This window comes from Schistocerca piceifrons, chromosome 7, assembly GCF_021461385.2.
Source record: "Schistocerca piceifrons isolate TAMUIC-IGC-003096 chromosome 7, iqSchPice1.1, whole genome shotgun sequence".
Lineage (NCBI taxonomy): Eukaryota > Metazoa > Arthropoda > Insecta > Orthoptera > Acrididae > Schistocerca > Schistocerca piceifrons.
In genome coordinates this window covers 66,892,263-66,917,957 of record NC_060144.1, presented here as the reverse complement: position 1 = coordinate 66,917,957, position 25,695 = coordinate 66,892,263, and the positions used below count along the sequence as shown (strand labels likewise).

The following is a 25,695-nucleotide window of genomic DNA, read 5'->3' as shown; positions in this document are numbered from 1 at the left end:
CAATGCAGAGATCATCGGAGGGAATATAGGTAGTCGTGGGCTGAGGTACGAGGACTGCAGTCTTAGCAGCAGCGTCAGCAGCCTCGCTTCTAGGCACACCGACATGACCAGGGACACTAAGAAACATGACACTGGTTCCACCAAGAGTGAACAAGTGACAGTTTTCCTAGACCTGCTGCACTAAGGGATGAGCAGTGTATAGTGCACATAGACTTTGGAGGGCAATCAGTGAGTCTGAGCAGAAGACACAATTGGAAAGGCTGTATCACCAGATGAACTCCGTGGCCAGATACAAGGTGAAGAGCTCAGCTGTAAATACTGAGGAGTGTATTGGAAGCCTATATCGAAAGACACAGGTGCCAATGACGAAGGCACACCCAACCGCACGGTCAGTCCGAGAACAATCAGTGTATACAAAGGTACTATCGTGAAGTTCCATGCGAAGGTCATGAAACCGGAGGCGATAGACTGAGGCTGGAGTAGTGTACTTATGAAGCACATGAAGTCCAAGGTTAACATGGGCCACATACGAAGCCAAGGTGGTGAAGTGTTCACATCCACTGGGAAAGTTGCAGGTGGTGTGAAGGTAAGCCACTGTAGCAAGTGGCGAAAGCGGACCCAGGTGGTAACAGAAGAGGGATGAGCCCCATACTGACGATCAAAGGAATCATCAAAGAAGGAGGCATAGGCGGGGTAGCCACACATGACACACAAACGGCATGCATACCTGCTGAGGAGAAAGTCACGGCAGATGCATAAACAAAGCACCCATAGTCGAGTTTCGAAGAGACAAGGGACCAGTACAAACATAGGAGGGTGGTTCGATCAGCACCCCACGAAGTACCATTGAGGACAGGTAGGAGATTGAGGGATCGCGTACAGCGGGCTGCCTGGTAAGACACATGGGAGGATGAAGGGAGTTTCCTATCGAGCATGAGCCCCAGAAATTTTGTAGTTTCAACGAACGGAAGGGTAACAGGACCAAGATGCAGAGATGGTGGGAGAAACCATTTACACAGCCAGAAATTCTTGCAGACAGTTTTGTCAGGGGAAAAGCGAAAGCATTGTCGATGCTCCAGGAGTAAAGACAATCAAGACAGCGCTGAAGACGCTGCTCAGTGAGACAGGTCCTTGGAGAACTGCAGCAGATGGCAAAATCATCGACAAAAAGGGAGCCAGAGATGACCAGTGGGAGACAGGCCATTATAGGGTTAATGGCAATAGCAAAGAGGACGACGGTCAGGACAGAACCCTGAGGCACACCATTTTCCTGGATAAAGGTGTCCGACAAGGCAGAACCCACACTCACCTTGAAAACTCTGTCTCTTATAAATTCCTGAAGGAAACAGGCAGGGGCCCACAGAAGCCCCACGTGTAAAGAGTACAGAGGATACCAGTTCTCCAGCAGGTGTCGTAGGCCTCCCCCAAGTCAAAAAGCATGGCCACAGTCTGGGATTTTCACAGAAAACCATTCATGACATGGTTGGACAACTGCAGAACGCCGCACTTGAAATCCACACTGTGCATTCGTTAGTAAATGTCGAGACTCTAGCCACCACACGAGCTGGGCATGAGTCATACATTCCATCACCTTGCAAATGCAGCTGGTAAGAGAGATGGGGCAGTAGCTACAAGGAAGGATTTTGTCCTTGCCGGGCTTAGGTATGGGTACGATGGTGGCTTCATGCCAGCAACCGGGAATTGTGCCCTCTGTACAGATGCGGTTGTACGTGTTCAGCAGAAAGTGTTGAACGCAAGAGAAAGGTGCTACAACATCTGAATGCGTATGGCGTCTGGCCCTGGGGTGGAGGATTGGGATGAATTGAGAGCATGATCGAGTTCCCTCATAGTCAAGGCGGCATTGCAGCACTCACGATTCAGAGTAGAGAAGGATATCGCCTGAGCCGCCTCTGCTCATTTCTGATGGAGGAAGGCAGGGTGATAGTGCAAAGAGCTCGAAACTTCCACAAAATGGTGGCCCAAGGTGTTGGAGATACCAATAGGGTCCACAATAACATCCTCTGCTACTGTCAGGCTGGAAATTGGGGAAAGGATCTTGGTCCCAGAGAGCCATCGGAGGTTGGCCCACATGACAGAGGGAGAGGTGGAACTGTTAAAAGAACTAGTGAATGAAGGCCAGCTAGCTCATTTACTATCCCGAAGGATGCAACAACACTTTGCTCGCATCTGTTTATAATGAATGCAGTTGGGTATTAGTCAACAAACGGAGAGCACATGGGAAATGGTCGCTCGAGTACGTATCAGAAAGAACGGACCACTCAACACTATGGGCAAGATGGGCAGTAAAAAAGGATAGGTCCAAATAGGAATAGGTGTGTGCGGAGTCAGAAAGGAAAGTGGGTGCTCCAGTGTTAAAGCAGAAAAGGTTGAGTTAGTGAAGAATGTCAGCCAAGAAGGCACCTCTCTGACAGGTCCTGTGAGAACCACAGTGGGGATGATGTGCATTAAAGTCACTGAGTAGCAAAAACGGGGGATGTAGCTGCCCAATAAATTGAAGGAAGTCTGCCCTGGTGACATCAAAGGATGGAGGTACATAAATGGTGCAGAAGAAGAAAGTCAGATGGGGAAGGACAAGGCGAACTGCAACAGTTTGAAGACAGGGGTAGTCAGGGAGACTGGTTGGCTATGAAGGTCATTCCATATGAACAGCATGACACTCCCATGAGACGGAATGCCAACCTCAGGGGGAAAGTCGAAAAGAATTGGTAAACAATGTGAAAGCTCAAAGCAGTCATGAGGGTGCAATTTCGTTTCCTGAAGGTAGAGTACAAGGGGATGATGCAACGCTAAAAGCAGCAAAAAATCCTCTTTGTGTGACCGAAGGCCATGAACGTTCCATTGGAGGACAGTCATGAGGAGGAAGAGATGGAGGGGTGTCAACTCGGTGGCCACCGAGTGACAGCTGGTGTAGAGTTGCTACTACAGGCCACACGAGCAGGAGGATCCTGCTCCATGGGGTCCACAGAAGCATCGGCTTGCTTGTGCGGTCAGTCCGTGGAGTCCAACACTGAAAAACAGTTGGTGGTGTGCACTGGCGAGACAGAGGCCAGCCGGGATAAGGTAGCATGTGGCATCACCATCGAACAGGATCTTCGAGTTGGTGAAGGAGAAGACCTTTTGCCTTTAGCAGACTTCTTCGAGCCTTCCTAGTTAGAGGAAGACTCAGGTTTGTTTGGTTGGAGGGACAGAGGAAGTCTTTAGCAGAGTACTACTCCTGTCCTTTTCTGCCTACTGGTTGTGTAGTCAGTGGCTTCGCCCCTTGAGGCGAGAGTTTAACGGTTTATTGCACAGCGGGACGGGGGGGATGGCGATGCTACCTTGACACTGGGCGATTTCACAACCTCCAAGATGAATTTGAGGACGAATGTCTGCATGGCCATGTCCTTCATGGAGTGAGGGGTAACAAGAACAGAATTATAGGTGCCAGACGTGAGAACACAGGGTTTGCGACTAGCCAGTAACTTGCAAGTTACTGGGTAAGGCACTTTCTCCTTTACACAAATCTCTTGGACAGCCCACTCATTTAGATACATGGGACAATCCCGAGAGGAGGCGGCATGGCCGCCATTGCAGTTGATAAAGCGGGGAGGAGGAGGCAGACAATCCCGCTTGTGTGCATCCCTGCCTCAGGTTACACATTTGGCTGGGTGTCAACAAGATGTTCTAATGTGGTTAAAATGATGACAATGGTAGCAGTGCATCGAGTTCGGAATGTACGGCCAGACTGTGATAGTTTCATAGCCTGCTTTGAGCTTGGACGGCAGCACCATCCAATCAAAGGTGAGGAAAAGAGTGTGGATGGGCACTAAGGAGGAATCTACCTTTTTCATAACACGTTGAACTACAATGACACCCTGATCAGAGAGGTAAGATTATTTCGGTTTCGGTTACACTGTCAAGCAGCCTGGTATAAATTACACCACAGGAAGAATACAAAGTTCTGTGGGCCTTGACACGAACAGAGTAACCATGGAGAAGCGAGGCAGCGAGTAGGTGTTGTGTTTGAGAATCAGAAGCCGTCTCCAAAAGGGTCTTTAACTCAATAGCCTCATTATGTTTACATTTTGTAGACACTGACAGGGACAATGAGAGTGACTCATTGCGAGAAAATCCACCACGATTGCCAGAATCTTTGATGGTGCGCTCCTTCCAACTGGGGGCTCCCTACATGAGGGAGCACACCCATCTCAGGTGTTTGCTCACACCTCAGGTCACACCTCCCAAACATCTGACAGAGGGACCAATGGGCAATTTAGGAAGGTTGCAGCTCAGGAAATCACCCCTCGCTGGTCCTGATCTGTAACAGGGGTTACGCGTGAACCCTACCTGTCAACCTAGGGCTGGGAATTATGCGTTACCCAGTCACCTGTAAGGCGTCAGACACATGGGCCAGCCTTCAGAAGCGCACAGGGAGGAAGAAGAAAAAAGAGGAACCTCAAATCACGAAGCGGAGGAACAAGAGGACAAGGGAAACAAAGAAGGGAAAAGGGAGACAAAAATAAAGGTGAGGCGGTTTGTACGTCAGCGACAGACTGCAGAACATTCCCAATAAATCCCTGTGTGTTGGCAAGCCCCCCCCCCCCTTGTGTAGTTGTGTGTGTGTGGGGGGGGGGGGGCCAGGGGGGGGGGGGGCAGGGGGGGGTGCGCACTTGCACTGAGGGACAGCAGAGGGGGGGGGAGCCAGGGAGTAAACACAGTACAAAAGTATAGATTCAAATTCCACCAAACACTGCATGTTATTTTTAGAAGGATTGAAAGCAAGACTGTGAGGCGCTTTTGTAAGCCAGTCATAGCTCGTGTCAAGCGATCTCGCAACCCGATGACATATTCAGAGCATAGGACACATGATGTAGTCAGCCAATAGCAACATCACTGTTAAGTAGCGCGAACACACAAACAGGTACAGGTAATGATTTAAATTAATATACATAGTGTTGCTACAAGAAAAGAAAAGCTTTTACATACAATATGGGTCTGCAAGATTAAAAAGCTGCAAGAGAAGCAAAGCTTTCACACATAATGTTAATCTATTTTGTGTGTGTTACACTTTAAGATACATCACAGTCTTCCTAAAGCCTTTGACATGTTTTGCTGTTGGCAGATGCTTGTATGAGCACTGTGTTTTGTTGTTGTAAATGGTGCATTTCCTTTGCAACTTGAGTTTTATTTTCATTTTTTTCCTCTCTCATTTTTTACTGCTGCAGTATTATTCTGCAGTAGTGAGATATGGTAATATTCTTTATTAGAGTATTGGTTCTTGCCAATCAAAGTTACAAAAATTTGACTGAAAACTAAAACAATGAAAATTCCCGGAACTCTAAAAAATTTCTGGGTTTTTCCCACTTTTCTCCTGGATGAAAAAATTCCTGGGTTTTTCCCGGATCTCCCGGTTGTCCCAGGTCGTATACACCCTGACAGAGTTGTACTACAGAAACTCAAGAATGTACAGGAGAACATATCCACATGTACTAAGGTTACATGCTACATACAACAACACAATGACTGAATCTGAATTTCTGTATGTCAGTGAAACATTAATATTCAATACACAAAGTGAACTGGAAAAAATTCTAAAGGAAGAAGAAAACATAAAGCAGAAAAATATTGGTGAAAGCCATAAAACAACAAAGATTTGTATAACATAACAGCAGACATAGAAAATAAAAGTTGAAATTTTTGTGGACACGATCAAACATTGCCAACAATGAGAGTTGTGCAAATACATGCCATACACGAGAAATAAAGAATGTACTCTGGATTCAACAAATTTGAAACAACCTGGAGAAATCCCACAGGTTGTATGCACCGAAAGTAGAGCCAGAGAATGAGCTTCGAAAGAGACCTGGAACCAAAAGTCTGTACAAAAGAAAATTAATTTACCCTTATTAAAGGTGGTTGAGCTCTGTTTCTGTGCACTGAATTATTTGAAGATATACAGCAACCAGTGCTTGGTGGTTGTATAAGAGAAAGTATGTTGTTACATGCACACATATGCTCCCTCCCCCCCAAAAGAGTCACATACTGAAAACTGCCCCCAACAGTATGCACTTTTAATTTTTATTTTTTATTTTGCTACCATGGCCAATCACATGCCTTGTTGCAAAAGAAGGAGAGGCAGGAGTAAAGTCTCAGAAAAAAACAAAGTTTTCATTTGACTCTATATGACAGCAACCTGTAAGGGCTCCTGCCTGGGATTACAGGTGAAGAAGAACAATGACTTCAGTGGCTGAGAAAGATGACAATCTACAACAGTATAGATGGAAGAATGTTCCTTTTCAGAGCAGTCAATCTGGATGGGGAATGAATAAGTACTGCTTTTAAACTTCCCAGCTTAGTGACTTTACAAGTCTATTTTCAAACTTCTGCACAGAATTAACACTAGGTTGACAAAATGTATGAGAACATCCGAGTGTTAATAAAAGTAAGAAGTGGCAACAACAATAAAATCAAAATGAGAAATTTCAACACCATAGTAGGGAGTATTTTGAAAGGGGCACAGTAGAAAATTTTGTTTAGAAATCCAAACTAACAGATGAATGTGTCTACTTGAGTTTAAATCAGACTATCCATAGCTATGCACGATCATATGGAAACAGAGATCAAGTGCCAGTCTTAACAAAGCTTAACTCAAAATTTGAAAGAATCCATAAGATTCGTGCAGAAAAGGCAGAACACCGAAACAACAAAAAACCAGGAATAAGAAGAGGATATGCTATTACAAAAAACATAATTAACAATGGCAATAATACTGCAACATCTAGAATAAATTTTAACAAAAACATCAAATGAAGTATAAGGGGGGGGGGGGGGGGGGGGGAAGGAAAACAGAAGACCATGGATGATAGACACTATGCAATCTTCATTCAGGAAAGAACTATATTCAGAAAAACAAACAATATAAGATCAGGAAAGAATAATGATCATCGTCCCAAAAAAATGTAGTGGGCCTTATCAACAGTGGGTGAAAGATATATAGGGTATAGAAACACACACAAAAAACAGAATGATTGATAAAGTGTCCAGGAATAATAATAAATTACAGTTCAAGACAAGAGAAGAATCACCTGTGGTACAAGATAAACAATGAAAATATGAGGGCAAGACATTACTGAAGAAGAAAGAGAAAATGGTAGCAAATAAGTAGGTCCTCTAATTATGAAAATGGAATTTGAATCAGCACTGAAAGAACTGACACTACAGAAAGCAATATGAGCTCTGTCAGAACTGTGAAGAGAAAATGAAAATCGACTTTTCAAAATTATAAACTATTATCATGATTATTGTTCTCTTCCAATTGACCATGCAGAAAGAAAGACAATACCCATTCATACAAAAGCGTATACAGCAGCCTGCTCCAATTACAGAACAATGTGCCCAATTTTATAGGCAGTAAAAATACTCACATCCATAATTAAAAAGAAAAAAATGGAACTAGAGCTTGGAAAGCTCATTCAGTTTCAGAGCATTTTTATGTTCTGTAATGGGTAAAAGTTATGTGCTTTACATACAAAGATTATGAAGGATTCCTTGTTGCATGCTCCTCAGTATAAGGTTGTTCCTGCATAACCATCATGGATTTTGCTGAAGTTTTATGTGAACACTAGCAGCTTTTCCCAATAAATACTGGTAAAAGTATCATGTTCAGTTCAACACTTTCAACAGTGCACCCATGAGTTTCCGGCAACTTTGGAACATAATATCTCTGGCAACATTTTTTTTCAAAAGGAGCAAAACTAGGCTGTTTTGTACAACATTTTGCACTCTCATTAAAAAAAAAAAATTAAAAATAAAAATCCAGAGCAATTTTCATATGGACAATTTTAAGAGAAGAAAAATTAGATAGATACTAAAAAAAATGTGACGTTTAGCTTTTTATAGCTCTAGAAGTGATTGTGGGATAAACCTGAAACGAAACTTAGCACATATAAACTTGCCAATGCAAGGTCTTACACTACAAAACTTCATTGTCCTATTGATTTCCAACAGTTTACAAATTGAGGGCAAAGTTGGCAATTTTTCTGTGCCAAAAATGCTTATTTTTGGTGCAGTTAAAAAAAAGGGGGGGCGGTTCTTCTGAAAACTCTTTTAAACCACTTTCATTAGAAGGCTCATATACTAAACAGTGTAAAAAACTAGGAAGGGTTTTGCAATGCGAGCACATACACTCTTAAAAAATGACAGGTGGAGGCGCACTGAAAATGGGTCCATGTTCCGCCAGTACTCAAATTATATCTAACATTGTTATTATGGTCTATAATTGTTTAGTACTTTCTTGGGAACGTGAAACCAAAAGTCCTGATGATTAGAAAGTGAGAAAGACTGAATAACTCTAAACACTTCATAAAACTGGTGCCTTTTGTCGTAACTGCCGTCTGCTTCACATCTGCTGTGCAGCAAGCTACGTAAATTTAAGTATTAGCTGTGTTTTTCTTACTTGTCACTTCTTTTTCCATGGGTTTTTGCTTTTAGGAAGCTTTAATTTTCGTGTACTAGTAATAGTGTTCCATAGATTTCGTGTGTTTTGAATACAGTGAGACAGGTAGTGCTTATTTTCATTGTTTCCAACAAGAAGTGTCTAGTAACCCACAGTTTAGTCAGCTATTAGCCGCCTTTAGTGAATTAGCAGTCTATTTAAAACTTGATTAACTCTCTGCAGTATATTGTTGATTTCTTAGGATGGATAGGACGTGTGACTGCTGTGTACGGATGCAGGAGGAGCCGGCCACTGTTCGCGAACAGCTGAACATGCTGATGGCCGCGGTCAGCCATCTTCAGGCTGCTGGCTCAGAGTGTAGTGGCAGTGGGGAGTCTGGTGCGTCACATGGTTCACCTCAGGCATTATTTACATGCTTCACCCACGGTCCCTGCTGTCGAGACATCTTCGCGGGTACCCGGTGCAGTTGGGCCACCCTCTCCCCAAGGGGGGAGGGGGGGGGGGGGGGGCGTGTGGCATCGCCCACTCTGCCTGTCTGCCTGTGAGTGGACATGTGGCCGCTTCTCCAGCACGGTCCGAGCAGGCACAAAGGGGGAGGGGAGGGGTTTATACTGATTGTGAGCTCCAATGTTAGGCAGGTGATGGAGTCCCTTAGGGAAATAGCGGAAAGGTCGGGGAAGAAGGCCAGTGTTCACTCTGTCTGCTTGCTGGGGGATCTCATCCGAGATGTGGAGGAGGCCCTGCCAGTGGCGAGAGAGAGCACTGGGTGCACCCGACTGCAAGTTGTTGCTCATGTCAGCACCAATGACTCCTGCCATCTGGGTTCAGAGGTCATCCTCAGTTCATACAGGCAGTTGGAGTTGGTGAAGGTGGAAAGCCTCGCTCGCGGGGTGGAATCTGAGCTAACTATTTGTAGTATTGTTCCCAGAACCGATCGTTGTCCTCTGGTTTGGAGCCGAGTGGAAGGCTTAAACCAGAGGCTCAGACGATTCTGCGGAGATCTGGGGTGCAAGTTTCTCGACCTCCGCTATCGGGTGGAGAAATGTAGGGTCCCCCTGAATAGGTCAGGCGTGCACTACAAGCAGGAAGCGGTTACAAGGGGAGTGGAGTACGTGTGGAGTGCACATGTGGGTTTTTTGGGTTAGAGAATTCCCTCCCAAGGCCAGACAAGACACCTCCTGAGATGCGAAAAGGTGGTAGTAGTAGGCAAAACACAACAGGGAATAACAATATTAATGTGGTAATAGTAAACTGCAGGAGCATCTATAGAAAGGTCCCAGAACTGCTCTCATTAATAAACGGTCACAATGCCCACATGGTACTAGGGATGGAAAGTTGGCTGAAACCAGATGTAAACAGTAATGAAATTCTAAACTCAGAATGGAATGTATACCGCAGAGACAGGCTGGACAGTGAAGGGGGAGGCGTATTTATAGAGATAAAAAGTGCAATAGTATCGAGGGAAATTTATGGAGATCCAAAATGTGAAATAATTTGGGTGAAGGTCACGATTAAAGCAGGCTCAAACATGGTAATTGGATGTCTCTATAGGCTCCCTGGCTCAGCAGCTGTTGTGCCAGAGCACCTGAAGGAAAATTTGGAAAATATTTAGAGTAGATTTCCCCACCATGTTATAGTTCTGGATAGAGATTTTAATTACCAGATATAGACTGGGAGATTCAAATATTTATAACGGGTGGCAGGGACAAAGAATCCAGTGAAATTTTTTTAAGTGCATCATCTGAAAACTACCTTGAGCAGTTAAACAGAGAACCGACTCGTGGCGGTAACATATTAGACCTTCTGGTGACAAACAGACCCGAAATATTTGAAACAGTTAACACAGAACAGGGAATCAGTGATCATAAAGCAGTTACTGCGTCGATGATTTCAGCCGTAAATAGAAATATTAAAGAAGGTAGGAAGATTTTTTCTGTTTAGCAAAATTGACAAAAAGCAGATTTCAGAGTACTTGACGGCTCAACACAAAAATTTTGTCTCAAGTACAGATAGTGTTGAGGATCAGTGGACAAAGTTCAAAACCATTGTACAATATGCATTAGATGAGTATGCGCCAAGCAAGATCGTAAGAGATGGAAAAGAGCCACCGTGGTACAACAACCGAGTTAGAAGACTGCTACGGAAGCAAAGGGAACTTCACAGCAAACAAGCATAGCCAAAGCCTTGCAGAGAAGCAAAAATTACACAAAGCAAAATGTAGTGTGAGAAGGGCTATGCGAGAGGCATTCAATGAATTCAAAAGTAAAGTTCTATGTACTGACTTTGCAGAAAATCCTAAGAAATTTTGGTCTTATGTCAAAGCGGTAGGTGGATCAAAACAAAATGTCCAGACACACTGTGACCAAAAGGGTACTGAAACAGAGGATGACAGACTAAAGGCCGAAATACTAAATGTATTTCCAAAGCTGTTTCATAGAGGAAGACTGCATTGTAGTTCCTTCTCTATATTGTTGCACAGATGACAAAATGGTAGATATCGAAATAGATGACAGAGGGATAGAAAAACAATTAAAATCGCTCAAAAGAGGAAAGGCCGCTGGACCAGATGGGATACCAGTTCGATTTTACACAGAGTACGCGAAGGAACTTGCCCCCCTTCTTGCAGCGGTGTACCGAAGGTCTCTAGAAGAGCGTAGCATTCCAAAAGATTGGAAAAGGGCACATGTCATCCCCGTTTTCAAGAAGGGACGTCAAACAGAAGTATAGACCAATATCTCTAACGTCAACCAGTTGTAGAATTTTGGAACAAGTATTATGTTTGAGTGTAATGCCTTTCCTGGAGACTAGAAATCTACTCTGAAGGAATCAGCATGGATTTCGAAAAAGATGATCACGTGAAACCCAACTCGCGCTATTCATCCACGAGACTCAGAGGGCCATAGACACGGGTAAATGCCATGTTTCTTGACTTCCGCAAAGTGTTTGATACAGTTCCCCACAGTTGTTTAAAGAACAAAGTAAGAGCACATGGACTATCAGACCAATTGTGTGATTGTATTGAAGAGTTCCTAGTTAACAGAACACAGCATGTCATTCTCAATGGAGAGAAGTCTTCCGAACTAAGAGTGATTTCAGGTGTGCCGCAGGGGAGTGTCATAGGACCGTTGCGATTCACAATATATATAAATGACCTTGTGGATAACATCGGAAGTTCACTGAGGCTTTTCACGGATGATGCTGTAGTATATCGAGAGGTTGTAACAATGGAAAATTGTACTGAAATGCAGGAGGATCCGCAAAGAATTGACACATGGTGCAGGGAATGGCAATTTAATCTCAATGCAGATAAATGTAATGTGCTGCGAATACACAGAAAGAACGCTCCTTTATCATTTAGCTACAATATAAAAATGTGCTGCAAATACATAGAAAGAAAGATCCTTCATCATTTAGCTACAATACAGCAGGTCAGCAACTGGAAGCAGTTAATTCCATAAATTATCTGGGAGCAGGCATTAAAATGGAATGACCATGTAAAATTAATCGTTGGTAAGGCAGATGCCAGACAGATTCATTGGAAGAATCCTAAGGAAATGCAATCCGAAGACAAAGGAAGTAGGTTACAGTACACTTGTTCACACACTTCTTGAATACTGCTCACCGGTGTGGGATCCATACCAGATAGGGTTGATAGAAGAGAGAGAGAGAAAATCCAACGGAGAGCAGCATGCTTCGTTACAGGATCATTTAGTAATCGCGAAAGCGTTACGGAGATGATAGGTAAACTCCAGTGGAAGACTCTGCAGATGCTCAGTAGCTCGGTACGGGCTTTTGTTGAAGTTTCAAGAACATACCTTCACCGAAGAGTCAAGCAGTATATTGCTACTTCCTACGTACATCTCGCGAAGAGACCATGAGGATAAAATCAGAGAGATTACAGCCCACACAGAGGCATACTGACAATCTTTCTTTCCACAAACAATACGAGACTGCAATAGAAGGGAGAACCGATAGAGGTACTCAAAGTACCCTCCGCCACACACCGACACGTGGCTTGTGGAGTATGGATGTAGATGTAGACGACTCATTGTGACATTTGCTTTTCTGCTGTAATTACAAACTGGTTATAAATTTCACACTGTGCATTACCAAGGGAATAGAGATCATGGTAGTAATACTGTTGCACAACAGTTGCAACACACACCATATAAATAGCCTTCAAGTCTTACATGATTTTCACATTGTGTAAATTAAGTTCATAGCAGTCTGACATTTTGGAGTGGATTCATATTATAGATAATTGTCAGGATGTTTTTTTTTTTTTTATTGTGTAACTCTACTGATGTGCTGATTTAATTCCAGTTGAAGGTTTGATGTACTTTGTGTTTGCACAGGTCATGGCTTGTGCTGAACATTCATGTTCTGATGAAAAATTGTATAAATGTGTTGCTCTTCTCCACAACTGGTTCCTTTTAAAGAGAGAAAACTGTAAACCTCACAAGGGTCACAACCGATAGCTGTGCAACAGTGGTCATGGGTGGGTTTCTTAACAACAGTTTCCCAAGACTGATTAAGAGTTTCTTTACACATTTCTGTAAATGTTACAGGTCAATGCAAGAAAATGTTTCTTTTAGAATCCTAAGCTTATGTTTACTTCGGTAAACTTGAATTTTTTTTACAGGTTTCATTAACTGGCTGTAAAATATCATGAGAAAAAATATTCTGCCGGCCAGATGACATCATGGGATTGTTTGGAAAGAAATTTTGAGAAGACAGAACCCAAAAGATTACACTTTTCAATGGGATTACCTCAAATTATTAGAGTCAGAAGAATAAAAAAAGAGCAAATTACTCTTACTGGATTTCATTTCATTTTTTATAAAAAAAATTCTTTACAGCTGAGTGCTGGATGGATGTCTTTAAAAAAAAATTAACAACTATGTGTTTGCAATTTGTCTGACTCAAGCTCATTTCCTAGTCATCTGGATTGTTGATATTATCTAAAGAGTACTACACGGCTGTAGAACATAAAAGACGTTAGATTTGAGTACCAGCACAACATGGGCCTACTTTCAATGTGCTTCTACTTTGTCGTAATTTTTAGAGCCTTATGACCATTTTGCAAAACTACATCTAGATTTTTAAGTGGTTCAGAACATGGTCTTTCCAACGAAAGTACTTTAAGAGTTTTTTCTTGTAAAAGTGGGCCAAAAATAGCTACTTTTGGTGTTTCTACACAAATTGCCAACAATTTGTAAATTATTGGAATGCAGTAGTACAACGAAATTTTGTATTCTAAGACCGTGGCTTGGTATGTTCATACCTGCAAAGATTCAGGTTTAGTCCACAATTACTTCTGGAGGTATAGAAATCCAAAATTCACTATTTTTCATGCATCTTTTTTTTCAGCTAAGTTTGCTTCAAACTGTCCATATGAAAACCGTTCAGGAAATCTTTTTTATTATTATTATTATTATTATTTTATTATTATTATTTCACTTCAGAGAGCATAAAGTGTTAAACAAGATGGCCTAGCTTTGTTCCATTCAAGAAAATATTACCAGATATATGTCTCAAAGTTGCCGAAAACTCACAGGTGCACTGCTGATAGCTGTGCTATGGGATCAAACAAATGACTACCTCTGTAGAAGATGAAACTTTACCAATGTTTATTAGGAACATGTGTAAATGTTCACACAGAATTTCAGCAAAATCTGCGATGGTCATGTGAGAACTTTATCCAAAATCAGACCACTTGGTATAGAACGGCTCTACATTGTACATCTACCTGTTCTGTGACAAATTTCTCTTATATGTTGGAATTGTGTGAACAATATATTTCGCGCGAGATGATGGAAATTGGACATCATGTCAAATATACTAAGCTTCTCTGGTGCTACTGCACGCTCTGAGTTTTGTGTGTGTAGTATAACGTTCCTTGGTTATTGTGTTCGATGTATTTTACCTGGAAGTGCAAATATAGTTACTGCCACTAAATGTCTTTTACTCACTATTACTTATTCAACTGTGTCGACTCTAATAGGTTATGGGCCCAGAAATGCGTTTGGAACAAGTATATCCATAATATAGTTGTGAGAAAGTATTGGAAAAGTTCCAAGTAGTGCACTTGCATGAAGTGCAAGTTATCCTCACAAGATGAGCGCAACTCTTTTGTATTATTCTTTGGTATTATTCTTTACGTCAAGAAAGATGAAAAGTAGCCGTTAAAATGAGCGTAGCACAAATTCTGCAGATTGAAAGACTTATGGGTCGTGAAAACTATGCAATGTGGAAATTTGCAGAAGAAGTGTATTTAAATTTGGACGACCTATGGGATGTGGTGGATGGGACAATGAAATCCACAGATCAGAATTATTCGAGTAAGGATAGGAAAGCAAAATCAAAGTTAGTATTACTGGTTGACTCAGTGAATTATGTCCACACTGAAAAAGCTGCGACAGTGAAAGAAGTTGGACAGACATTATGAAGTGCATTTGAGGATGGAGGTCTTACAAGGAAAGTAGGATTATTACTTAAGTTAATTACCACTCAACTGGACAAATGCAAGAGTGCAGACCAATACATCAACAAAATTTGTCACGTAAAACCCACTGAGAAACATTGGGTTTGAGATCGCTGAGGAATGGATAGGGGCACTACTGTTGGAAGGACTGCCTGAAAGGTGTGCGCCTATGATTATGGGGCTGGAAAGCTCAGGTATACCGATCACGGGTGACAGTGGTAAAGTGAAAATCCTGCAGGATGTATAGAGTAGTTCAAGCTGTCATATATTGAAGAAGGAAACTGCATCTGCTCTTTATTCAAAAAACAGAAAGAAGAATTCAGTGAGGTGCTATAGATGTCATAAGAAGAGGCATATTTTATCTCAGTGCAGAGAAAAAGTAAACCCAAGGTCAGACACGCAGCTAAAGAGGTATACTGCTGATAGCCCGGAGAGAGGGACCAATAATAAAGGTGATGGAGACGTGGGTAATTGTCAACTGGAATGTATTTTAGACTCAGGTGCATCTGTGCATATTATTAAAGACAAATCTCTTCTTTATGATGATAAAGATAAAACTCAGATGGGAATATCTACTGTTGATGGCAGAAAGCTCCAATGTCATTTGGCTGGTAAACTAGATCTATGTAAGTGTAAATGGTGATCCCAATATGGCTACAGCACATGATGACCACTATGAAAAAAAATTTTGCGACTAACCTACTGTCTGTAGGGGAAATTGTCAAGAAGAGAAATAAAGTCATTTTTGACATGCACAGAGCAAGAGCAATCAATGTTATAACTACAGCAAGTAACGAAAGTGGTATTTTTAAGTTGGATATCATTGACAGTAAACATAGAAATGTTAGTCATTCAGTATACTCAGTGGAAGGTTTTTTATGGCACCGCAGACTTGGACACCTAAATAGAAAGAGTATGTCTTTAATAAGGGACAGGGTAAAGGGAATACAGAATTATAGTGTTTCCAAGGACCCTTGCGAGATATACATAGAAGAAAAACAAGTGGGGCTACCTTTTAAGACTAGTAAAAGCAAATCTGTGAAGGTCTTACAGTTAATCCCTATAGATGTATGTGGCCCGATGGAGTGAGAATCCATAGGTGGGAGCTGTTATTTTCTTATGTTGATTGACGATTATTCACAATATACTCATATTTATTTTCTTAGTTCCAAAGACCAAATGAGTGTCACTTTTGAGGAATATTGTAATATGGTGGAAAGGTTGATGGGAAAGAAGGTTAAAAATCATCAGGTCTGATAACAGGAGAGAATATATTAACCAGAAATTGAAGACACTTCTGGCAAAATTGGTAATCAGGCACCAAACTGCCATAAGGTAAAGCCCATCTCAAAATGGGGTTGCTGAGAGGACTAATAGGACCACTGTCAAAAAAGCAAGGAACACGATAACTGATGCTGGATTATTAAAAGATTTTTGGGCATAGGCGATATCAACAGCCGTATATTTGAACAGTAGATCACCTACAAAAGCATTAAGGAATAGAACCCCCTATGAGATATGGGTAGGAAGGAAACCTGACATAAGCAATATAACAGCTTTGGGGTGTGATGCAATGACGCACATTCCAGAACAGCTGAGAGGAAAATGGGACCCAAAAGCTAAAAAGTATATTTTTGTAGGATATTGTGAGAATTCAAAGGGCTACCGATTAAGGGATCCATTGGATAAAAGGATAGTTACAAGCAGAAATGTAATATTCTTTGAAAATAGAAAGGACTCTGAAGAGGGCAAGACTACTAAGTTAACTGCACCTAGTTCTGAGAATGAAACCTTATGAGAAGAAAGAGAAAGTGAAGAACAGGAAGAGGACAGTCAAAGGCAAATGGAGACTATTTATGATGACAATGAGTTTGAGAATGCACAAAATGAAGAGAACAATGTAAGGTATTGTTCTCATGTACCAAAACCGAAAGAATATCCGGATTTTAAGATGTATGCAGCCTAGTTTTTTAATGAGGAGCCAGCAACAGTAGAAGAAGCAATGAGTGGCCCAAACTCTCAAAAATGGAAATAAGTGATGGAGAGGGAACTGGACTCTTTCTCTCAGAACAAAACCTTTGGATGGGTAAATAAGCTAGCAGATAAACCATTACAGGCAAGATGGGTATTCACTTTGAAGAGCCCTGAAAATTCATCGCCAAGATATAAAGCAAGACTCGTAATAAAAGGATATTCACAAAAACAAGGGGTAGACTACAAAGAAACTTTTTCACCTGTAGTCAAATATGCATCATTGATATATCTTTTAGCCTTGGCAGCAAAATGAAATTTAACAATTCATCATATGGACATAAAAACTGCATTTTAAATGGGAAACTGGGAGGAGGAGATATATGTCATTCCACCAAGGGAAGTAATGAAAACACGATCGGAAAGGAAAAAGATTTCAGGTTTGCAAAAAGGTATTTATGGACTTCAACAGAGTGGGCATTGCTGGAATTGGTGTCTACATAAGACTCTAATAAATATGAATATGAAGCAATCTAAGGCAGATTCCATTATACAGGGCTATTAAAATGATTGAAGCGATTTCATAAATTCACTGTAGCTCCATTCATTGACATATGGTCACGACACACTACAGATACGTAGAAAAACTCATAAAGTTTTGTTCGGCTGAAGCCGCACTGCAGGTTTCTGTCGCCAGAGCGCTCGAGAGCGCAGTGAGACAAAATGGCGACAGGAGCCGAGAAAGCGTATGTCGTGCTTGAAATGCACTCACATTAGTCAGTCATAACAGTGCAACGACACTTCAGGACGAAGTTCAACAAAGATCCACCAACTGCTAACTCCATTCGGCGATGGTATGCGCAGTTTAAAGCTTCTGGATGCCTCTGTAAGGGGAAATCAACGGGTCGGCCTGCAGTGAGCGAAGAAACGGTTGAACGCGTGCGGGCAAGTTTCACGTGTAGCCCGCGGAAGTCGACGAATAAAGCAAGCAGGGAGCTAAACGTACCACAGCCGACGGTTTGGAAAATCTTATGGAAAAGGCTAAAGCAGAAGCCTTACCGTTTACAATTGCTACAAGCCCTGACACCCGATGACAAAGTCAAACGCTTTGAATTTTCGGCGCGGTTGCAACAGCTCATGGAAGAGGATGCGTTCAGCGCGAAACTTGTATTCAGTGATGAAGAAACATTTTTTCTTAATGGTGAAGTGAACAGACACAATGTGCGAATCTGGGCGGTAGGGAATCCTCATGCATTCGTGCAGCAAATTTGCAATTCACCAAAAGTTAACGTGTTTTGTGCAATCTCACGGTTTAAAGTTTACGGCCCCTTTTTCGTCTGCGAAAAAAACGGTACAGGACACGTGTATCTGGACATGCTGGAAAATTGGCTCATGCCACAACTGGAGACCGACAGCGCCGACTTCATCTTTCAACAGGATGGTGCTCCACCGCACTTCCATCATGATGTTCGGCATTTCTTAAACAGGAGATTGGAAAACCGATGGATCGGTCGTGGTGGAGATCATGATCAGCAATTCATGTCATGGCCTCCACGCTCTCCCGACTTAACCCCATGTGATTTCTTTCTGTGGGGTTATGTGAAAGATTCAGTGTTTAAACCTCCTCTATCAAGAAACGTGCCAGAACTGCGAGCTCACGTCAACGATGCTTTCAAACTCATTGATGGGGACATACTGCGCTGAGTGTGGGAGGAACTTGATTATCGGCTTGATGTCTGCCGAATCACTAAAGGGGCACATATCGAACATATGTGAATGCCTAAAAAAACTTTTTGAGTTGTTGTATGTGTGTGCAAAGCATTGTGAAAATATCTCAAACAATAAAGTTATTGTAGAGCTGTGAAATCGCTTCAATCATTTGTAATAACCCTGTATACTATAAAAGGGGAAGAGAAGGGATGATGATGATGATGATGATGATGATGATAAAACTAACGACAAATGAGAATTTTTAAGAAACAGCTGCAAACCAAGTTTAAGTTGCATGATTTGGGAGAAGTTAAACATTATTTAGGTATGCAGATCACTAAGGATGAGGAGAGACAAGAATTGAACATACATCAATCATCATATACAGAAAAAAATCTTAAAGAAATTTGGCATGAGAGATTATAAACCCAAAACTACGCACATGGAAGTAGGAGTGAAGTTAAATATAAATGAAACAGATGTGGAATGTGACAGGAATGTTCCATATTTAGAAGCAGTAAGGAGTCTGTTATACTTGTCTCAAACATCACAACTCGACATTGCTTTTGTCACCAACACAGTGAGCAGATATTGCTGAGACCCAGAGGAAAAGCTCTGGACAGCTGTGAAAAGGATATTCCAATATCTAAGAGGAACTTCAAACCACGAAACAAGATACCATAGAGAAGGTAATGCAAAACTAGAAGGCTACAGTGATGAGGGCTGGGGGTGTGAATTGGGAGATAAGCACTCCACAACTGGCTGCTGCTTTAAATTACTTGGGGCCCTCATTACATGGTCCTGTCAAAAGCAAAAACGTGTTGCATCATTGAGTACCAAAGAGACCTAGTATATGGTGCTATCTTTCACCGCACAGGAAGCATTGTGGCTAAGAACATTAATATCTGAAATAGAACCCATTTAATTGTGGAACCTATAACCATCTTCTGTGATAATAAAGGAGCCATTAACCTAACTAAACATGATGTCACTAGTGCTAGGACAAAACATATTGATATAAGGCACCATTTTATTCAGGACCACTAAGAGCGACAGAACATCGCCATGGACTACATGCGCACAGAAGACATGTTGGCTGACCTTCTGACAAAACCCTTGGACAAAGAGAAGTTTGAAAACATTGTGGGGCTATTTTGATTTATCTTGTGAAGGCAAACCACAAGGGGGGAGTTGGAATTGTTTGAACAATACAGGGTTATTACAAATGATTGAAGCAATTTCACAGCTCTACAATAACTTTATTATTTGAGATATTTTCACAATGCTTTGCACACACATACAAAAACTCAAAAAGTTTTTTAGGCATTCACAAATGTTCAATATGTGCCCCTTTAGTGATTCGGCAGACATCAAGCCGATAATCAAGTTCCTCCCACACTCGGCGCAGCATGTCCCCATCAATGAGTTTGAAAGCATCGTTGACGCGAGCTCGCAGTTCTGGCACGTTTCTTGGTAGAGGAGGTTTAAACACTGAATCTTTCACATAACCCCACAGAAAGAAATCGCATAGGGTTAAGTCGGGAGAGCGTGGAGGCCATGATATGAATTGCTGATCATGATCTCCACCACGACCGAGCCATCGGTTTTCCAATCTCCTGTTTAAGAAATGCCGAACATCATGATGCAAGCGCGGTGGAGCACCATCCTGTTGAAAGATGAAGTCGGCGCTGTCGGTCTCCAGTTGTGGCACGAGTCAATTTTCCAGCACGTTCAGATACATGTGTCCTGTAACGTTTTTTTCGCAGAAGAAAAAGGGGCCGTAAACTTTAAACTGTGAGATTGCACAAAACACGTTAACTTTTGGTGAATTGCGAATTTGCTGCACGAATGCGTGAGGATTCCCTACCGCCCAGATTCGCACATTGTGTCTGTTCACTTCACCATTAAGAAAAAATGTTTCTTCATCACTGAAAACAAGTTTCGCACTGAGCGCATCCTCTTCCATGAGCTGTTGCAACCGTGCCGAAAATTCAAAGCGTTTGACTTTGTCATCGGGTGTCAGGGCTTGTAGCAATTGTTAACGGTAAGGCTTCTGCTTTAGCCTTTTCCATAAGATTTTCCAAACCGTCGGCTGTGGTACGTTTAGCTCCCTGCTTGCTTTATTCGTCGACTTCCGCGGGCTACGCGTGAAACTTGCCCTCACGCGTTCAACAGTTTCTTCGCTCACTGCAGGCCGCCCCGTTGATTTCCCCTTACAGAGGCATCCAGAAGCTTTAAACTGCGCATACCATCGCCGAATGGAGTTAGCAGTTGGTGGATCTTTGTTGAACTTCGTCCTGAAGTGTCGTTGCACTGTTATGACTGACTGATGTGAGTGCATTTCAAGCACGACATACGCTTTCTCGGCTCCTGTCGCCATTTTGTCTTACTGCGCTCTCGAGTGCTCTGGCGGAAGAAACCTGAAGTGCGGCTTCAGCCGAACAAAACTTATGAGTTTTTCTACGTATCTGTAGTGTGTCATGACCATATGTCAATGAATGGAGCTACAGTGAATTTATGAAATCGCTTCAATCATTTGTAATAGCCCTGTAGTTACTGGCACTAAATGTCTTTTACTCACTATTACTTATTCGACTGTATCTACTCTAATATAAAAAATATATATATTTCAGATTTATTTGGCAACCATGAGGACCATTTCACTTCTATGAAGGTAACATTAACATACACCTATAATCTATGTGCTGTCTGCTCTTTCAGCCATATCTAAAAGAACAGACACCAAATATATATAATCAAGGTGATGACAGCCAATGATCTCTTCAATGCAGATGCACACCTAGCTCAAACGCTTATGGTAATCAGCGAGATGCCGCGAATAAGGATGTACAGATATTAAACACATTGTCCTTGGCAACTGCATGCCATCAAAATTTATGTGCTGATCATCAGCAATCAGATGATTAGATAAATGCAATTAGCAAATGACTTTTACATGTCCCAAAAATCATTATGTATAAGGTCAGTAAAACTATGATATGTAAAAAGATAGTAGGCACATCAGTTTATGAAAAACATCAAATGCTAGAGCTAAACATATTTTAAAAAGTAATTTGCCAGTGAGGTCATTGGCCCCATCTGCAGCTTGACTGGTGTGAGTATTGTGTCTAGTGGAGATGGATGAGAGGAGAAAGAAGGCAGAGAGTGGGAGGGAGGGTTGAAAAAAAGAGTGCCCAACAGCTGAGCAGGAGGTACAAGGGAGAGGTAGAAGGTGGGACAGTGCATGTGTCAGGAATGCAGAAAGGAGAGGCAGCAGTTGCACAGGACAGTAATGCAAAAGGGAGAGGTGGAAGGTGTGCAGGATAGGAGTGCAGAATGAAGAATCACAGCAAGTGCACAGGATAGGAACCCTGCAAGAGGTTGGAGCTATACCTAAACTAGGATTTGCTGCTTGTGTCATACCCCATGATAACCAACGAGCTGTCAATCTGCATGAATGGTCACTACCGAACTGTGCCCAGTAGCAGAGTTAACCATCCAAAGGTAGAACAGGCTGCTGAGCACATGCTCAGTTTCAATGGCTGTTTAACAGCCCTTGCCCTCTTAATTCTCCATTCCTTCCTTTCCAACATCAGCTACTCTGAACTACGTAGATGGGAGCTATTCTTGCAACACATTCTTTGTTCCTATAGTCCTATTTATCACATTCCCTATTAGCTCCTTGCCCCACATTCACCTCAATCCCTACTTCAGTACTGCAACTTCATTAATCTGGCACTAGAACTCTCTTTCTCTGTCTTGTCTACCACTCTCAATTCACTTCTCATCTTCGACATGTGCAACCTGAGCTCATGACTGGAAATGTTGCATGTGCCCAAGCTGCATTTGTATGCTGTCAACCTATGGCCTCTCCCTCTCAGCCCCTCGTCACCCGTCTCCAGCCCACCCTCCCTCCCTTGCAACCCTCTCACTTCTCACCCCTCATCAAATCCACCACAAGCCACTGAAGGGCTGTAGTAGCCGCTGGCACAGTGTAGTGTAAGCTATTGCTATCCAATGTTTCAGTCTTGTTAATGTGCTGCTCTTCTTTTTGTTTGTTAGCAGGTACAAATATGTATGCAGCATCTTGACAGAGTAGAATTTTGTGAATGGTGGAATATTTGGAGAGCTTGTTTGAGCCTTTTTGAATGTAATTTCTCTGTGCAGAAAGTTATTTATAGGTTTTAGTTACATGCATGAATTATGATTTTTTTTCATATGAAAAAAGTACCCACAATGGCACTAGACTTCTTTTTTGATTAGAAAGCTCTAATGCACTGTAAAAATCCTATAGGCCTACTACTGTGCAGAATGGCCAAAGGACAAATTTATTTGCACCTAAGTTAGTATAACATTGTGTACTGATTTGGCTTGCAAATTAAGTGATGGAATCCGCACCTTTGCATTTCATATGAGTCACTTTGAGTCAACTAATTAAATTCATAAATTTAAGGGATAAAAAAGTCATTCTGGGACAAATTGATTGGTACAAAAGTACCTTACATTAACAAAATGAAATACATAGTGCCTTCCACTCACTACAATATATAGTTCAACAGAGTAAGAATTATGCTACCAGAAACCACACAGTTTTGCAATTTATGGCACTGGATCACTCAAGCAGCAGAATGACAATATTACATGCAAGTCACATTACATCACAGTGTGAACTAATTCAGTACAGATATATCACTTATAATCAAATGATTATATGCAGAACTATATTTGTCTTCACGTCAAAATGCACCAATGAAACAAAGGAAGACTGGCTGAAGCAGAAGTGGAAGTCATGATACCTCCATGCTACATTCCCAACAAAATAAGCAAGAAAGATCAACAAACTTTATATGATGAATAAATGAGAGGCCGCCCAATGAAAATTTAGCCTATGACAATCTAATGGCAAAAATTACAACAGCCTGTAAATCAATAAGTTAATATGCACTCACTTTCACACATAATTTTTCTTCCAACTGCTCTGTAAGCAAGATCATTTCTTTACAGCAAAATGTTTAAGGAAAGGATCGAAGATGTTAACTAAATAACTGATATGTTATTCTGACAAACCTGTTATTGGCACACTTTGTGTTTTCACTCTGAATTTCTCAAGCTCCTTCTGTTGCCTAAATTTTTCCAATGCTAAACTTTCAAGACTAAGTGCTCTGGCACGTTCAAGGTCTTCCTCAAACTGCCGATCATAGTCTGCCGCTTTTGCACTGCTGAACCTGCCACCGAGCTCCGTCATTTCTGCAATTTGAAGATGGCATTGTGTACCTCAGCTTAAACTCCACCAAAATGTTGAATTTTTGAATGTTTTACTAATTCTGAATGACATGCTACTGTATGAAATAAACAAGGTACTTTCCACTGACTTGCCTTTGGAGTAATCAAAGCAGAAACATTGCTAAATTATGATGCTCCATGATGAAAAATTAATATGTCCTTCACACACATCTTACATGTAAACATTTTCTTTCATCTGAGGTCATTAAATTTCTTGTGAACTGAATCGCAACTTCTACATGATGATATCCTGCAAATAATAAAAAGTTCGCTTATTAAGGAAAGAGTGCCTAGCAAAAATGATTGCACTGACTTGTCGAGACTTGGACTACAAGTCTTCCACACTCCCTTTCGAATTAGCAGCAAATACGTTCTCGCCTGTACAAGGATTTTATAAATATAACACAAAACCAAATGTAGATATACAAATCATGATAACCCTGATTTCTGTATTTTCGTTATAAAAGCTGCTTGCAATAATCTACGGAGAGGGTAGCGACGCACTTCGGTGTATTAATGCAGAGTTTTCCTGTTGACACCCCAGGAAATCAAATACAACAGCTACTTCCATTCATTTTCCAAATAAACAAGCTGGTTATTTGTAATTCTTTCAGTTTACGGACGTTTTTCTTAACATTATCACAACTTTTGTCCGCAGCAACAGGTGTTTAACTATGTTGACAAATACATTTACGCCAAACCTTGACAAACTCAACACTTCTGAAGTCTTAAGAGCATATTTGGATACCTCTGACGGATTACTGTATGGCGCTTCATATTAGTTTATAAATCTGACTGATACGTTTTGACAAACTACTGAAGCATGTGACTATATTCAACCATTAAGACCCCGAAAATCGCCTACCGTTCATCACTTGCAAATAATGAACCACACATTTACAAATCTTATTCTGCCTTATGTCACTGCACTCCTCTCACCAAAACAGTCACACATACTGTCAAGAAACGCTTCCTCCAAACATGTTAAGTGAAAGATAAAATCTTCTGTCCTCTCACCGTTAAAACTTTTAATATTTTGTTGTGCTAGTCTCACACATACTTAAAGCAATGTGCTGGAATTCTTGAAACTTATGACTCATGTGGTATAATAAAGCAGAATTTGGTGGATTTCATATTACCGGGAACACAATTCGCAGCTATTTACATTTGCTTTCGCCGGTTCTCTGAGGAGTTTGTTTACCTGACCTGCTTGTAAGACCCATACAGCTGGAGGAGCTTTCAACTATGAGATTAATAAAAAATAAATATAGTTCATCAAGCCATACAGACACATTGAAGTATCTGTTGGTTAAGGCTATGAAACGTATTCACATAGTCCCAGTTGCAAATACAGAAAGTGCTTAGATTTATTGGCAATATACCGGGTCATTACGATTAGCCTCTGGAATTCTGTTACAGAGAAGGAAGTTCACATCTCGTCGGACCATGGTGGTATTTTTACTTCAATGCGTCGGACAGACACATGGTACGCTATATCTAAGGCAACACGAATGATAGCACGCTTATTATCGCAGTGGTAAATTGTAACGAATATGGTACAACATCTGGAGGAAAAAAAGAAGGTACTCAAAGAAAAACGGCTGATGTCATACGAAAACCTGCTTTAAGCAATTCTATAATAGACTTTCATAGAGTAATTCATTACGTACTGCCACAGAGTGAATGATGATAAGATTAATAATATCCTTTTCTTGGTACAAATACAAATGCTTTTTTCACAAAAAAAAAAAAAAAAAAAAAAAAAAAACTTTGAAGGTTGTTCGATAGAGGA

The 25,695-nt window shown here is 41.4% G+C and overlaps 1 protein-coding gene across 2 annotated transcripts in view; it reads right to left on the bottom strand.

Moving 5' to 3' along the window:
- Nucleotides 1-24,872, bottom strand: part of LOC124804953 (phosphatidylinositol 4-phosphate 3-kinase C2 domain-containing subunit alpha) — a 248,117-nt gene extending 223,245 nt beyond the window's left edge. For both annotated transcript variants that reach the window (XM_047265340.1, XM_047265341.1), the window contains exons 1-3: nucleotides 24,769-24,872; nucleotides 23,997-24,153; nucleotides 23,688-23,867 (exon numbers count right to left, since the gene is read on the bottom strand). In XM_047265340.1, the coding sequence (XP_047121296.1) occupies nucleotides 23,688-23,865 (178 nt within the window). In that variant the 5' untranslated portion in view covers nucleotides 23,866-23,867; nucleotides 23,997-24,153; nucleotides 24,769-24,872. The remainder of the gene's footprint in view (nucleotides 1-23,687; nucleotides 23,868-23,996; nucleotides 24,154-24,768) is intronic.
- Nucleotides 24,873-25,695: the final 823 nt, after the last annotated feature.